Source organism: Budorcas taxicolor, chromosome X, assembly GCF_023091745.1.
Source record: "Budorcas taxicolor isolate Tak-1 chromosome X, Takin1.1, whole genome shotgun sequence".
NCBI classification, from domain to species: domain Eukaryota; kingdom Metazoa; phylum Chordata; class Mammalia; order Artiodactyla; family Bovidae; genus Budorcas; species Budorcas taxicolor.
Genome location: NC_068935.1, coordinates 88,403,262 through 88,419,230, shown reverse-complemented (window position 1 = coordinate 88,419,230; position 15,969 = coordinate 88,403,262). Strand labels below are relative to the sequence as shown.

At 41.2% G+C, this 15,969-nt stretch overlaps 1 protein-coding gene across 1 annotated transcript in view; it reads left to right on the top strand.

Moving 5' to 3' along the window:
• The window catches only part of DGKK (diacylglycerol kinase kappa), a 176,039-nt gene that overhangs the window by 41,567 nt on the left and 118,503 nt on the right, over positions 1-15,969 (top strand). Inside the window, exon 2 of the mRNA XM_052662711.1 lies at positions 10,961-11,071. Within this exon, the coding sequence (XP_052518671.1) occupies positions 10,961-11,071 (111 nt within the window). The remainder of the gene's footprint in view (positions 1-10,960; positions 11,072-15,969) is intronic.

Genomic DNA, 15,969 nt, shown 5'->3' with positions numbered 1-15,969 from the left:
ATGTGAGAGTTGGACCATAAAGAAAGCTGAGCACCAAAGAATTGATGCTTTTGAACTGTGGTGTTGGAGAAGACTCTTGAGAGTCCCTTGAACTGCAAAGAGATCCAACCAGTCCATCCTAAAGGAGATCAGTCCTGGGTGTTCATTGGAAGGACTGATGCTAAAGCTGAAACTCCAATACTTTGACCACCTGATGTGAAGAACTGACTCATTGGAAAATACCCTAATGCTGGAAAAGATTGAAGGTGGGAAGAGAAGGGGATGACAGGAGGATAAGATGGTTGTATGGCATCATTCACTCGATGGATATGAGTTTGAGTAAGCTCTGGGAGTTGGTGATGGACAGGGAAGCCTGGTGTGCTGCAGTTCATGGGGTCACAAAGAGTTGGACGCAACTGAGCAACTAAACTGAACTGAACTGAAGGTAAGAAATAAGTGGACTGAAGTGATCCCCAGGTTGGATCTGACACCCATGCCAGATCATGATGACCATCATTCTGTTGATGCTTAGGATTTTGTGGGGGGAGAGGCAGTAGAGTCCAACGGAGCTGGCTTTAAACCCCAGCTCTGCCACTCACTGTGACTTGGAACTAATTACTTAACCTCCCTAATCCTCAACTTCTCCACCTCCCCAACAGGACAATTTCTGTCGGCAAGAAATTAGATAATGCATATAAAACAAAGGCAGATAGCAGATATTTGTCAGCCAGAAACAACTGTCTTCCTCTGGAGAGAGATAATTGAAGAGAAGCTTAGAGAACATGCTACCCTGGCTGCTTCTATGAGGATGTCACCAGAGTCAGAACAGGAGCCACATGTCTCACAGAAGGTGATTAGGACAGATAAGGCACGTGACATGGTGGTGGCACCAAATAGAAGCAGTAGGGGCAGTATCCGTGAGAGAAGAAACATACACAGGATGTTATAAGAGCCTATCCATTTCTGACTACAGATAGTCAGGTGAAAATATGGGGAAGAAAGCAGTTGGAAGCAGTTATGCTTTGTCATTCCTTGTAATTCAGTGGCACTAGATATGATAATATGTGTCCTGGCCTCTGTGAGCTTGGTTAGGTTGAAGGCCAGTGTCCAAAATTCCCTAATATCTTTCGTTTAGGGATTTTGTGTGACCACAGAGCTTCCTTTTCTAGGCAGCAGTTGCTGCTTCCACTAAGCTTTCACTTATACTGCTACTTTAACTGGATTTCCTGCTTCCAAGATTTAAAATCCAAGATTTAAAATGCCATACAACCATCTCATCCTCCTGTCGTCCCCTTGGATTTCCTATCTCCCAAGGCTGAAACTGGGATTCAAATGGTAAAGAATCTGCCTGCAATGCAAGAGATATGGGTTAGATTCTTGGATCAGGAATATTCCTTGGAGAAGGAAATGGCAACCCACTCCAGTATTCTTGCCTGGAGAATCCCATGGACAGAGGAACCTGGCGGACTCCAGTTTATGGGGTTGCAAAGAGTCGAACATGACTGGGCAACTGAGCACAGCAGAGCACAACACATGTTTGTGCATGTATATAAAACATCTTTGAAATGATATGGAAGAACTGGTTAAAATTTTTGCATATGCAGAGAAAAATGTAGCATCATTTTCTTTTTTTTTTCTATCAATAACAAATGTTATTGTGTCAACTGTCTTTTATTTCACTAATAGAGAATAGGAATGTGGTTGAGCCTCTGCAGTTCTTCCTTAGCACAGGAAGCAGCAGGAGGGATTTGCAGCAATAGTCCTTGTAGACTTGAGCAGTAGAGAGATCTGGCTCCTGAATGCTAGGGTGACCAACAGGTCTCAGTTTGCCTATGACTCTTCTGGTTTTAGCACTGAAAGTCCTGGGAAAACTGAGACAGTTGGTCCCTATTCCTCATTCTTCTGCTTCAGCCTTTAGCCAGCCAGGCCTACTAGTAGGGCCAAAGACAGGAGCTCCCAGTAGTGGGATGAATGGACTGCTTGCCCCCATACACCACAAGGGACTCACACTTAGATGGTGGCTGTCAGGCACATGCTCTGCAAGGTATTCTCATCTGATAGACAAGGAAATTGAGGCTCAAAGAGGTTAAGTGATTTGCTCAAGGTTACACAGCTAGTCAGTGCTGGAGCCAGTCTGTCTGACTCCTGCAACATCAACAAGGAACCTGGGGAATATAAAGCTTTCAGAGACGCAGCGGGCCTGGCCTTTCTTAAAGCCTAAAAGCTCCCAGAGTTGCATTTTAACCAAATCAAACATTATTGCTCTGAATCAACTTTGGTGGGCCTGGGTTACGAAATGGCTTTCTTTCCATCACCCCCACCCCCAAAGCAAAGAGAATAGATGTTCCAGGTTTTGGACTGAAGGAGCCATAGATCTAAAACTGGCTTCCTTAGCTGTGCTCATAGTGGAAGTCTGGTTTTCACTGGAGGAGTGGTAACCCACTCATCCCAACTTGGTCCAGCCTCCATCCCAAGAGCAGCATGAGGAAATAAAACAAAAGTTCAGTTCAGTTCAGTCACTCAGTCGTGTCCGATTCTTTGTGACCCCATGAATCACAGCACGCCAGGCCTCCCTGTCCATCACCAACTCCCGGAGTTCACTCAGACTCATGTCCATCGAGTCCGTGATGCCATCCAGCCATCTCATCCTCCGTCGTCCCCTTCTCCTCCTGCCCCCAATCCCTCCCAGCATCAGAGTCTTTTCCAATGAGCCAACTCTTCGCATGAGGTGGCCAAAGTACTGGAGTTTCAGCTTTAGCATCACTCCTTCCAAAGAACACCCAGGGCTGATCTCCTTTAGAATGGACTAGTTGGATCTCCTTGTAGTCCAAGGGACTCTCAAGAGTCTTCTCCAACACCACAGTTCAAAAGCACCAATTCTTCAGCACTCAGCTTTCTTCACAGTCCAACTCTCACATGCATACATGACCACTGGAAAAACCATAGCCTTGACTAGATGGACCTTTGTTGGCAAAGTAATGTCTCTGCTTTTCAACATGCTATCTAAGTTGGTCATAACTTTTCTTCCAAGGAGTAAGCGTCTTTTAATTTCATGGCTGCAATCACCATCTGAAGTGATTTTGGAGCCCCCAAAAATAAAAAGTCTGACACTGTTTCCACTGTTTCCCCATCTATTTCCCATGAAGTGATGGGACCAGATGTCATGATCTTCGTTTTCTGAATGTTGAGCTTTAAGCCAACTTTTTCACTCTCCTCTTTCACTTTTATCAGGAGGCTTTTTAGTTCCTCTTCACTTTCTGCCATAAGGATGGTGTCATCTGCATATCTTGAGGTTATTGATATTTCTCCTGGCAATCTTGACTCCAGCTTGTGCTTCATCCAGCCCAGTGTTTCTCATGATGAACTCTGCATATAAGTTAAATAAGCAGGGTGACAATATACAGCCTTGACGTACTCCTTTTCCTATTGGGAACCAGTCTGTTGTTCCATGTCCAGTTCTAACTGTTGCTTCCTGACCTGCATACAAATTTCTCAAGAGGCAGGTCTGGTGGTCTTCCCATCTCTTTCAGAATTTTCTACAGTTTGTTGTGATCTACACAGTCAAAGGCTTTGGCATAGTCAATAAAGCAGAAAGAGATGTATTTCTGGAACTCTCTTGCGTTTTCTGTGATCCAACAGATGTTGGCAATTTGATCTCTGCTTCCTCTGCCTTTTCTAAAACCAGCTTGAACATCTGGAAGTTCACGGTTCATGTATTGCTAAAGCCTGGCTTGCAGAATTTTGAGCATTACTTTACTAGCCTGTGAGATGAGTGCAATTGTGCGGTAGTTTGAGCATTCTTTGGCATTGCCTTTCTTTGGGATTGGAATGAAAACTGACCTTTTCCAGTCCTGTGGCCACTGCTGAGTTTTCCAAATTTGCTGGCATGTTGAGTGCAGCACTTTCACAGCATCATCTTTCAGGATTTGAAATAGCTCCTCTGGAATTCCATCACCTCCACTAGCTTTGTTCGTAGTGATGCTTTCCAAGGCCCACTTGACTTCACATTCCAGGATGCCTGGCTCTAGGTGAGTGATCACACCATCGTGATTATCTTGGTCATGAAGATCTTTTTTGTACAGTTCTTCTGTGTATTCTTGCCACCTCTTCTTAATATCTTCTGCTTTTGTTAGGTCCATATCATTTCTGTCCTTTATCGAGCCCATCTTTGCATGAAATGTTCCCTTGGTATCTCTAATTTTCTTGAAGAGATCTCCAGTCTTTCCTATTCTGTTGTTTTCCTCTATTTCTTTGTAAAACAGAAGAACAGCCAGCTAATAACAAGTAGTGGTGTATGTCATGATACTTGCTTACTTTTTGATTAGGTGGGGGTAGAATTCACTCTGGCTATGTAATAGGGGCTCCTTTTGCTAGGACAGGATAAGAGAATCTTCCAAAGCCTCATCCTGCAAAAAACCACTGAGCCACAGAAAAACAAGCCTAACAGATAGTAGAAACTTTGGAGGATTTTGGAGGAGCACAAGAAAGGTTCATAGAAGCAGTTGTGCTTGCCCTTTCCCATCTAAGCAGGATTAATTATATATAGGCAATTGGACTGCTTTACAGACCCTGTTGAGATATTTTATAAAATATACTTTTATAAATATGGAGCAAAGGAAATCCTTACCATCACTGTTGGCAATTATTTTGTACATGCCAAGTTGTAGACCATCAGGGAGAAAGATCACTGGTGCTAGAGTGCAGGGGTTTCTGGGAATAATGAATTGAGGGGTTGGCTTATTAAAGAAGACACAAAAATAAACTGCTTTCTCTTCAAGGGCTGCCACAGGTTAGGCAAAGATGTTTTGTGTGAATGCTGTACTCAAGACCTGAATTAACTATACCTCAATAAATCCTGGGGGCTTCCCAGGTGGCTCAGTGGGTAAAGAATCTGCCTGCAATGCAGGAGACGCAGGAGACTGAGGTTTGATCCCTGTGTGGAGAAGATCCCCTGGAGGAGGGCATGACAACACACTCCAGTATTCTTGCCTGGAGAATCCCATGGACAGGGGAGCCTGGCAGGCTACAGTCCATAGGGTCGCAGAGTTGGACAGGACTGAAGCAACTGAGCGCACACGCACGATAAATCCTGCGCTCTTGGATTTGAATGAAGTCAGTTGATGTCTGTGGTGATTGAACTCAGCACCACACTCACTCCCACTATGAAACACCCAGCCTTGAGAGTTTAAAAGTAGAGATATCAGTGCTATTTGCATTTTAATGTCAGAACTGCGTGCAATATATTCTGATTTAAGAAGCATTTCAGTATGTACCAGGATCCAATGGCCCTTCCTAACTTCTTCCTATTTGCAGCACCGCACATATTGCCACAGGAATGTGGCAACTTGAACCAAGAGGATTACAGATGTGCCTCATTTTATGAACTATCTGTGTGCCTATAAACATGGCCACCAAAAACAATTCCCATACATAATCCTGTTTTTTATTGCCTCCCATTGGATAAGGAAATGGCAACCCACTCCAGCGTTGTTGCCTGGAGAATCCCAAGGACGGAGGAGCCTGGTAGGCTGCCGTCTACAGGGTCGCACAGAGTCAGACATGACTGAAGCGACTTAGCAGCAGCAGCAGCATAATAACACTGGAGATGTATTCTTCTGACAAATACTGTAGTCCCAAGATGCTGCAAAATCTCAAAAATATCAAACATTGACCATCTTACTTGAGAAGGAAATTTTCAACTGTCTTGATAATGCCTTAGAAATAAAAATATTAGTCACTTAAAGAAATAAAAGTTCAGGGTATCTTTCATAGGACAGAACTGATAGGTGCCTTTCACTACCTACTTCAGAGTGATGCTGGGGAGTTTCAATAACAAAAGTAAAAGCACTTTATCCATTGCAAAGCTCTGTATGCATGTGAATTCTCCTTACTCTTCTAATTATTCTTGGATAGTCACTTTAAAGAAACAGAAAAACTCCTCATCTGGAAATTGGAAGTAACATTTCACATGGTTGTGGCAAGGGGTCAATGAAATGATGTTATCTGGAAACTGAAAATCCTGTTACAGGATAAGCGAGGGTTCTTCTGCTAATGCATCACTTTATAGGCTGTATCTTTTGGTTTGTTTCTTCCAATTTTTGTCTCATGTCCTTGTTAAGCTTAGTGACCCTAGGCAGGTAAAGTTTCATTTGCATGCACATATTTTATTGACTTGTGGTAGCCTATTGATTGAGTGGCTTTTTAGCTTCTGCTTCTTCAAACTGACTTCTGGGAGCTGCTTATTGTTTTTTTAAGTAAACCATGGTTTATTTAGAAACATCTCCCCAAGGGGGACAGAGTTTAAAGAGAAAGAAACTATAGGAATTTTACCTTCTCTCAACCCATTAATGGGTATTATTGAACAATAATGGATTAATGGATATTTGTAGAAGTTAAAAGTTGACAATATAGAGCCTGAGTTTAGAACTTGGCACATTATTTACCAGAGACATATTAACGCCAGAGGCATTAGTTTCTGCAAAAATCGCCCAGTCAATAATGTGTTAAGAAACTTTTAAATGGTCTTCTAACCTTTCTCCTTAATTACTATACATAAGTCACATAAACATTTATCTGCTACCAACTTGGTAATATATATCTTACATATACAGGCAAACACTGAACTCATACACTGCAACCTCTTCTGTTGCCAGCCAGGAATACCCACCACTCACTCATTTTGTCATCTAGAGAAACTGACAGTAGTTACAGTTCAGAAATTGCAAATTGGTTGTCTGTGGCATGATTTTGGCCTCATCTATGTTTTGTTTGGCCCTTTCAAGTTTTTTGTTTTAATTTAATTAGTAGTTAATATGTCCATATTCCAAAACTTCACACAAATTTTCACCTGGATTGCCAACTTGTCTTGAAAAATGGAATGAACTGGTAACACTGGATCAGCATTCAATAATCCCCTAGAATTTAGCAGCAACTGGGCTTGGGCTGCACAGTTCCCCTGCTAGGTTGTTGACTCTTTGTAACCAGCTAGCCTTCTATGGTCATTGAGTAGACAGCCCTGCACGTAAAACTAATGCATTCATAAAGACCAGTTTAATATCATGGAACAGAGAGGAGATAATTGTGATTTGGCCAGTATACCCAATGGCAGGGTGTGCAAGTGGATAGCCACTATCTTAGTGGAACCTTTCATTTGAACCAGAAGGTAAACATTTAACGCAATGGACATGAAGGTCCCAAGCCTCTTTCAAATGGTGCTCTGAGCTCATATAACTTCATGTTTGTCTACATGGATTATCTGTCCCTCCACCTCCACTCCCACTATCCATATCTTTGAGACAGGGAAAGTGAAAGTGAAAGTGAAGTCGCTCAGTCATGTCCGACTCTTTGCAACCCCATGGACTGTAGCCTATCAGGGGATTTTCCAGACAAGAGTGCTGGAGTGGATTGCCATTTCCTTCTCCAGGGGATCTTCCCGACCCAGGAATCGAACCCAGGTCTCCCGCATTGCAGGCAGCTTTACCGTCTGAGCCACTAGGGAGACAGGGAAGGTGCTTGCAACTTCTTTAGCTGCCTCTAATGGCCTAGAAAAAGGTGGGGTCAAAAGTAGGAGCTCAGAAAATACAAAGCATTATATCCAGTGATCAGTTCAGTTCAGTCACTCGCTTGTGTCCAACTCTTTGAGACCCCATGAATTGCAGCACGCCAGGCCTCCCTGTCCATCACCATCTCCCGGAGTTCACTCAGACTCACATCCATTGAGTCAGTGATGCCATCCAGCCATCTCATCCTGCCCCCAATCCCTCCCAGCATCAGAGTCTTTTCCAATGAGTCAACTCTTCGCATGAGGTGGCCAAAGTATTGGAGTTTCAGCTTCAGCATCAGTCCTTCCAATGAACACCCAGGACTGATCTCCTTTAGGATGGCTGGTTAGATCTCCTTGCAGTCCAAGAGACTCTCAAGAGTCTTCTCCAACACCACAGTTCAAAACGATAAATTCTTCAGTGCTCAGCTTTCTTCACAGTCCAACTCACACATCCATACATGATCACTGGAAAAACCATTGCTTTGACTAGATGGACCTTTGTTGGCAAAGTAATGTCTCTGCTTTTGAATATGCTATCTAGGTTGCTCATAACTTTTCTTCCAAGGAGTAAGCATCTTTTAATTTCATGGCTGCAATCGCCATCTGCAGTGATTTTGGAGCCCCCCAAAATAAAGTGTGACACTGTTTCCCCATCTATTTCCCATGAAGTGATGGGACCGGATGCCACGATCTTAGTTTTCTGAATGTTGAGCTTTAAGCCAACTTTTTCACTCTCCTCTTTCACTTTCATCAAGAGGCTTTTTAGTTCCTCTTCACTTTCTGCCATAGGGTGGTGTCATCTGCATATCTGAGGTGATTGATATTTCTCCTGGCAATCTTGATTCCAGCTTGTACTTCTTCCAGTCCAGCGTTTCTCATGATGTATTCTGCATATAAGTTAAATAAGCAGGGTGACAATATACAGCCTTGACTTACTCCTTTTCCTATGCACCATAAAGTCTTTCTTTTTTTAAGTACAGCAATATAAAGTTTATTAAAGTAAACTAACATGCATGCAATTTAAGCTATCCAGTCCTTACAATTAGAGTAGCTAGATATTGGTTACATGGCTTTTACCCTGAAAGAACACAGTTCTTAGTTAACCAAATCACCTGTCATTTTCTTTCTTTTCTTTTCTTGACCATGACAAATGCTGAGTTCATGAAATGAGAACTGAACATTTTGATGATTTGCTGTGTCTCCAGATTAATGGATTAATTAACTAATTAATTAACTGGTTTTCTGTGTGCCTAGGTGGATAACATGATTAATTAGTAAGGCACAAGTAAGGGAAGAAAAGGAAACATTTCTTAAGTACCAGGAAGGGAAATTAAACAGTGATCATTACTACAGGTTGATAGAAGGAAGTAGCTCGGGAGAAGAGGCTGAATTCTATTTGTTTTAGTATGTCAGATCATAGGGTGTGGCAATTTTCTGAGGGAAACAGAGGGTCCAGGGTTCTGGGAGTCTTCTAGAGAAGCAAATCCCCCTCCTCATTTCATCATTGCCACCTCACCCCATCATCCTAATCCCGAAAGCAACAGGAAGAGAAGGAACCTGGGTATGGCAGCAGGGTTAAGAAAAAGCAGTTGAAATTAAGAGATGTTTTAAACTTAAAATGGAATGGGGGAAATATCCAGTCAAAAACTGTAAATAAACTATTACAAAGGATACCATACATGGTAAAATAAGAACAATGGAAGAATTTAGCAATTGACGAAGTAGAATAGCTTGGGAAAGGGGAAGAAATAATGGATGTGGCTTCAGTTGTACGAAGTTGGAGCACTTAAAATTTTGAACTTAAGTCTTTGGCAGAGAGAAGTAAATATGACTGTCTAGGTATCATGAAGACTTAGTGTGGAACAATATATGGCATAAAGTTGAAAAGATTGGGATAGAGAATACCAAATGCCATCATTGAGAATATATTCCATAGGCCATCCGACCAAAAAAAGAGTGATGGAATCACAGTGCTTACACAGAGTTGCTTTCTCATTGATGACTCAGTTTCAACAATTGAAATGTAATTTCTCACTCTCCATGCCACATTCCCACAAGATCTCTTTTTTATCTCTTTGTCTTGACTCCTTGGCACCATTCTTTTGTAAACATCCCAAGGGTGGTGCCATAACTTGGAAACTCCCATAAGTTATCAAGATGATTCAGGTAAACTTTGATTGCTATGAACTGACTTTTCAATTGACATACAAAGGCTCTGTCCATTAGTACTAACTTATTGGTTAAAGAATTGAACAGACAGTATAACAGATGTGGGTATATTTGGGAGAGCGGGAGTAGCAAATGATTGTTTAAGTGGAGTCCCAAACTTAAATACCACTGGAATCGGGTGCCCCATCTAAAGGGAGCAGCTGCTACTGTGTTCCAGCAGACTGTTGCCATGTGAAAATGTAGGTCCCCTGTTATCAGATGTTCAGATTTTTTAATAGAAACTTGGATTTTTATTTGAAATTTTCTGCTTTTTAAATATTATCAATTAATTAAGAACTGAAAAACACTAGGTGGGCCAAGCAAACACTTCCACAACTACCAAATGGTGAATTCTAATTTAGATGATGGATGGAATTCATGGTAGAGCTTTGATTTTATGACTTCAGTCTGTCTCTTCGTCCATTCAGCATAGGTTTATTTGCAGCTTGGTGGATGTGAGTACTTCCAGATGGTAGTCTTGCATGTTGACTTGTATCTTATAAGGTTACACTGGGGAAAGCCTCCCCAATGGTAACATGGTAAGCAGACTCTATGCTTGGTTAGAATCAATCTGTTTGACAAGTAGCAGAAAAATCAGTTGGTAAAACTAAGAGATATGTAAATAAAGTAATCAGATGGTAGTTCTTTTTCATGCACTTTTTGCTCTCACCAGATCATGAATCCCTTGAAGGCTATGATAAAGACTTGGGATTTGGTTCTAAAACTGTTGGGAAGCTATTGGAGGCTTGCGAGCAGGAAGGGATATGATCCAACTTATTATTCTAAAAAGAACACTCTAAAATAGCAGATATGAAAGCCCTGTCAAGCCCTGCAACCTGAAGATTTCCAAAATATCTGCCCTTACTGAACTCAGCCTCTCCCCCAACCATTTGTTCTTCCCTAGGAATGTAGCTCTTATATTTATGTGTTCTGTCTCTCATCCCCTCCTCCTACCACAAATGAAAATGTTTTCCATGGTTGTTGGGCCATGTGTCCTAAGAAACTTAGAGCCTATATGATTTGGAATGTGTTATCCAAGGGTAACCAATGCTTTTTCTGAATAAACTAACTAAGAAACTCTAAGAAACTTTGTATTCTTGCTTGGCCCTTAGGCCATTTCTCAGATATGTGACAGGGCCTTCTAGATATCTGAACTTCTCAAATGAGAGGACAAGTGATATGGTCTTGCAAATTGACCTAATTACTCAAAGCTATGCTTCTATCTTTCAGAAAATACTGAAGGAAGGACCTCTGCTAAAGAACTGTAACTCATTCAAGAGATGGAAGCTTAGATATTTTCTGGTTCGAGGACAAAGGCTCTGCTTTGCACACCATCCTGCGGTAAGAGAATATATATATATATATATATACACACACATACATACATATATATATATATACGTATATGTGTCAGTTGTGTCAATTGACACAATACGTGTCAATTGTGTTAGTAGGTAGGTACCAGGAAATAATTTGAGAGGAGATAAACCAAGAGGTAAAGACATGTTAGCGAGAATTAAGGTGGATAATCCCAATCTGCTCCACTATGTCCCTAGCTAGACCATATCCCATTATGTTGTTGCTGTTCAGTCCCTAAATCATCCCGGACTCTTTGCAACCCCATGGACTGCAGCACTCCAGGCTACCCTGTCCTTCACTACCTCCAGGAGTTTGCTCAAATTCATGTCTACTGAGTCAGTGATGCTATCTAATCATCTCATCCTCTGCTGCCCTGTCTCCTTTTGCCTGGAATCATTCCAAGCATCAGGGTCTTTTCCAATTTTTACATTGGAAAAGTAACCAATGCTTTTTCTGAATAAACTATCTAAGAAACTCTAAGAAACTCTGTATTCTTGCCTGGCCCTTAGGCCAGGTAGCAAAAGTATTGGTGCTTCAGCTTCAACATCAGTCCTTCCAATGAATATTCAAGGTCAATTTCCTTTAGAATCAACTGGTTCAATCTCCTTGCAGTCCAAGGGACTCTCAGGAGTCTTCTCCAACACATTTGAAAAGCATCAATTCTTCAGTGCTCAGCCTTCTTTATGGTCCAACTCTCACATTCATACATGACTACTTGAAAAAATATAGTTTTGACTAGACAGACCTTTGCAGGCAAAGTGATGTCTCTGCTTTTTAATATGTTATCTAGGTTTGTCACAGGTTTCCTTTCAAGGAGCAAGCATCTTCTAGTTTCATGGTTGCAATCACTGTCCAAATGATTTTGGAGCCCAAAAAAATAAAATCTGTCACTACCTGCACTTTTTCACCTTCTATTTACCATGAAGTGATGGGACCAGAGGCCATGATCTTAGTTTTTTTGAATGTTGAGTTTCTTTTTTTGTTTAATATTATTTTTTTACTTTACAATACTGTATTGGTTTTGCCATACATTGACATGAATCCACCACAGGTGTACATGAGTTCCCAACCCTGAACCCCCCTCCCATCTCCCTCCCCATATCTTCTCTCTGGGTCATCCCAGTGCACCAGCCCCAAGCATCCTGTATCCTGCATCGAACCTGGACTGGCGATTCCTTTCTTACATGATAGTATACATGTTTCAATGCCATTCTCCCAAATTATCCCACCCTCTCCCTCTCCCACAGAGTCCAAAAGTCCGTTCTATACATCTGTGTCTCTTTTGCTGTCTCACATACAGGGTTATCATTACCATCTTTCTAAATTCCATATATATGTGTTAGTATACTGTATTGGTGTTTTTCTTTCTGGCTTACTTCACTCTGTATAATAGGCTCCAGTTTCATCCACCTCATTAGAACTGATTCAAATGTATTCTTTTTAATGGCTGAGCAATACTCCATTGTGTATATGTAGCACAGCTTTCTTATCCATTCATCTGCTGATGGACATCTAGGTTGCTTCCATGTCCTGGCTATTATAAACAGTGCTGCAATGAACATTGGGGTACACGTGTCTCTTTCAATTCTGGTTTCCTCGGTGTGTGTGCCTAGCAGTGGGATTGCTGGGTCATAAGGCAATTCTATTTGTAGTTTTTTAAGGAATCTCCACACTGTTCTCCATAGTGGCTGTACTAGTTTGCATTCTCACCAACAGTGTAAGAGGGTTCCCTTTTCTCCACAACCTCTCCAGCATTTATTGCTTGTAGACTTTTGGATCGCAGCCATTCTGACTGGTGTGAAATGGTACCTCATTGTGGTTTTGATTTGCATTTCTCTGATAATGAGTGATGTTGAGCATCTTTTCATGTGTTTGTTAGCCATCCGTATGTCTTCTTTGGAGAAATGTCTATTTAGTTCTTTGGCCCATTTTTTGATTGGGTCGTTTATTTTTCAGGACTTGAGCTGCATAAGTTGCTTGTATATTTTTGAGATTAGTTGTTTGTCCATTGCTTCATTTGATATTATTTTCTCCCATTCAGAAGGCTGTCTTTTCACCTTGCTTATAGTTTCCTTTGTTGTGCAGAAGCTTTTAATTTTAATTAGATCCCATTTGTTTATTTTTACTTTTATTTCCAGTATTCTTGGAGGTGGATCATAGAGGATCCTGCTGTGATTTATGTCGGAGAGTGTTTTGCCTATGTTCTCCTCTAGAAGTTTTATAGTTTCTGGTCTTTGAATGTTGAGTTTCAAGCCAGCTTTTTCCCTCTCTTCTTTCACCCTCATCAAGAGGCTCTTTAGCTTCTCTTTACTGTATGCCATTAGAATGATATCATTTGCATATCTGAGGTTGTTGGTATTTGTCCTGACAGTCTTGATTCCAGCTTGAGCTTCGTCCAGCGTGGCATTTCTCATGATGCACTCTGCCTATAAGTTAAATAAGCAGGGTGACAATATACAGCCTTCTCACACTCCTTTCCAAATTTTGAACCAGTCCATTGTTCCATATCTGGTTCTAACTGTTGCTTCTTCACCTGCATACAAGTTTCTCAGGAGACAGGTAAGGTGGTTTGGTACTCACGTCTCTTTAAGAATTTTCCATAGTTTGTTGTGACTCACACAGTAAAAGGCTTTAGCATAATCAATGAAGCAGAAGTAGGTGTTTTCCTGGAGTTCCCTTGCTTTCTCTATGATCCAACAAATATTGGCAATTTGATCTCTCGTTCCTCTGCTTTTTCTAAACCCAGCTGGAACACCTGGAAGTTCTCAGTTCATGTACTGCTGAAGCCAAGCTTGAAGAATTTTGAGCATAACCTTACTAGCATGTGAAATGAATGCAATTATACAGTAGTTTGAACATTTTTTGGCATTGCCCTTCTTTGAGATTGAAATGAAAACTGACCTTTTTTAGTCCTGTGGACACGGCTGAGTTTTCCAACTTGCTGATATATTGAGTGCAGCACTTTCACAGCATCATCTTTTAGGATTTGAAATAGCTCAGCTGGACTTCCATCACATCCACTAGCTTTGTTTTAATAGTGATGCTTTCTAAGGCCCACTTGACTTCACATTCCAGGATGTCTGGCTCTAAGTAAGTGATCACACTATCGTGGTTTTCTGGGTCATGAAGATCTTTTTTGTATAGTTCTTCTGTGTATTCTTGCCACCTGTTCTTAATATTTTCTGCTTCTGTTAGGTCCGTACTATTTCTGTCCTCTATTGTGCTCATCTTTGCATGAAATGTTCCCTTGATATCTCTATTTTTTTTTCACCAGATCTCCAGTCTTTCCCATTCTATTGTTTTCCTCTATTTATTTGCACTGATCACTGAGGAAGGCTTTCTTATCTCTCCTTGCTATTCTTTGGAACTCTGCATTCAGATGGATATTTTTCCTTTTCTCCTTTGCCTTTCACTTCTCTTCTTTTCATAGCTTTTTGTAAGGCCTTCTCAACAACCATTTTGCCTTTTTGCATTTCTTTTTCTTGGGGATGGTCTTGATCAGTGCCTCCTGTACAATGTCATGAACCTCCGTCCATAATTCTTCAGGCATTCTGTGTATCAGATCTAATCCCTTCAATCCATTTTTCACTTCCACTGTATAGTCATAAGGGATTTGATTTAGGTCAAACCTGAGTGGTCTAGTGGTTTTCCCTACTCTCTTCAGTTTAAGTCTGAATTTTGCAATAAGGAGTTCATGACCTGAGCCACAGTCAGCTCCTGGTCTTGTTTTTGCTAACTATATAGAGCTTCTCCATCTTTGGCTGCAAAGAATATAATCAATCTGATTTCAAATCTCTAAAGATGATGCTGTGAAAGTGCTGCACTCAATATGCAAGCAATTTTGGAAAACTCAGCAGGGGCCACAGACTGGAAAAGGTCAGTTTTCATTCCAATCCCAAAGAAAGGCAATGCCAGAGAATGCTCAAACTACTATACAATTGCACTCATCTCACACGCTAGCAAAGTTATGATCAAAATTCTCCAAGCCAGGCTTCAACCTGATTCAACATGAACCATGAATTTCAAGATGGTAAAGCTGGATTTGGAAAAGGCAGAGGAACCAGAGATCAAATTGTCAACATCTGTTGGATCATTGAAAAAGCAAGCAAGTTCCAGAAAAACATCTATTTCTGCTTTATTGACTATGCCAAAGCCTTTGACTGTGTGGATCACAACAAACTGTGGAAAATTCTTCAAGATATGGGAATACCAGACCACCTGAACTGCCTCCTGAGAAATCTGTATGCAGGTCAGGAAGCAACAGTTAGAACTGAACCTGGAACAACAGACTGGTTCCAAATCAGTAAAGGAATACAGCAAGGCTGTATATTGTCACCCTGCTTATTTAACTTATATACAGAGTACATCATGAGAAATGCTGGACTGGATGAAGCACAAGCTGGAATTAAGATTCCTGGAAGAAATATCAATAACGTCAGATATGCAGATGACTCCACCCTTATGGCAGAAAGTGAAGAACTAAAGAGCCTCTTGATGAAAGTGAAAGAGGAGAGTGGAAAAGTTGGCTTAAAACTCAACATTCAGAAAATGAAGATCATGGCATCTGGTCCCATCACTTCAGAGCAAATAGATGGGGAAACAGTGGAAAGAGTGACAGACTTTATATTGGTGATTCCAAAATCACTGCAGATGGTGACTGCAGCCATGAAATTAAAAGATGCTTGCTCCTCAGAAGGAAAGTTATGACCAAACTAGACAGCTTATTAAAAAGCAGAGACATTACTTTGCCTGCAAAGGTCCATCTAGTCAAGGCTATGGTTTTTCCAGTAGTAGTGTATGGATGTGAGAGTTGGACTATGAAGAAAGCTGAGCACTGAGGAATTGATGCTTTTGAACTGTGGTGTTAATGAAGACTCTTG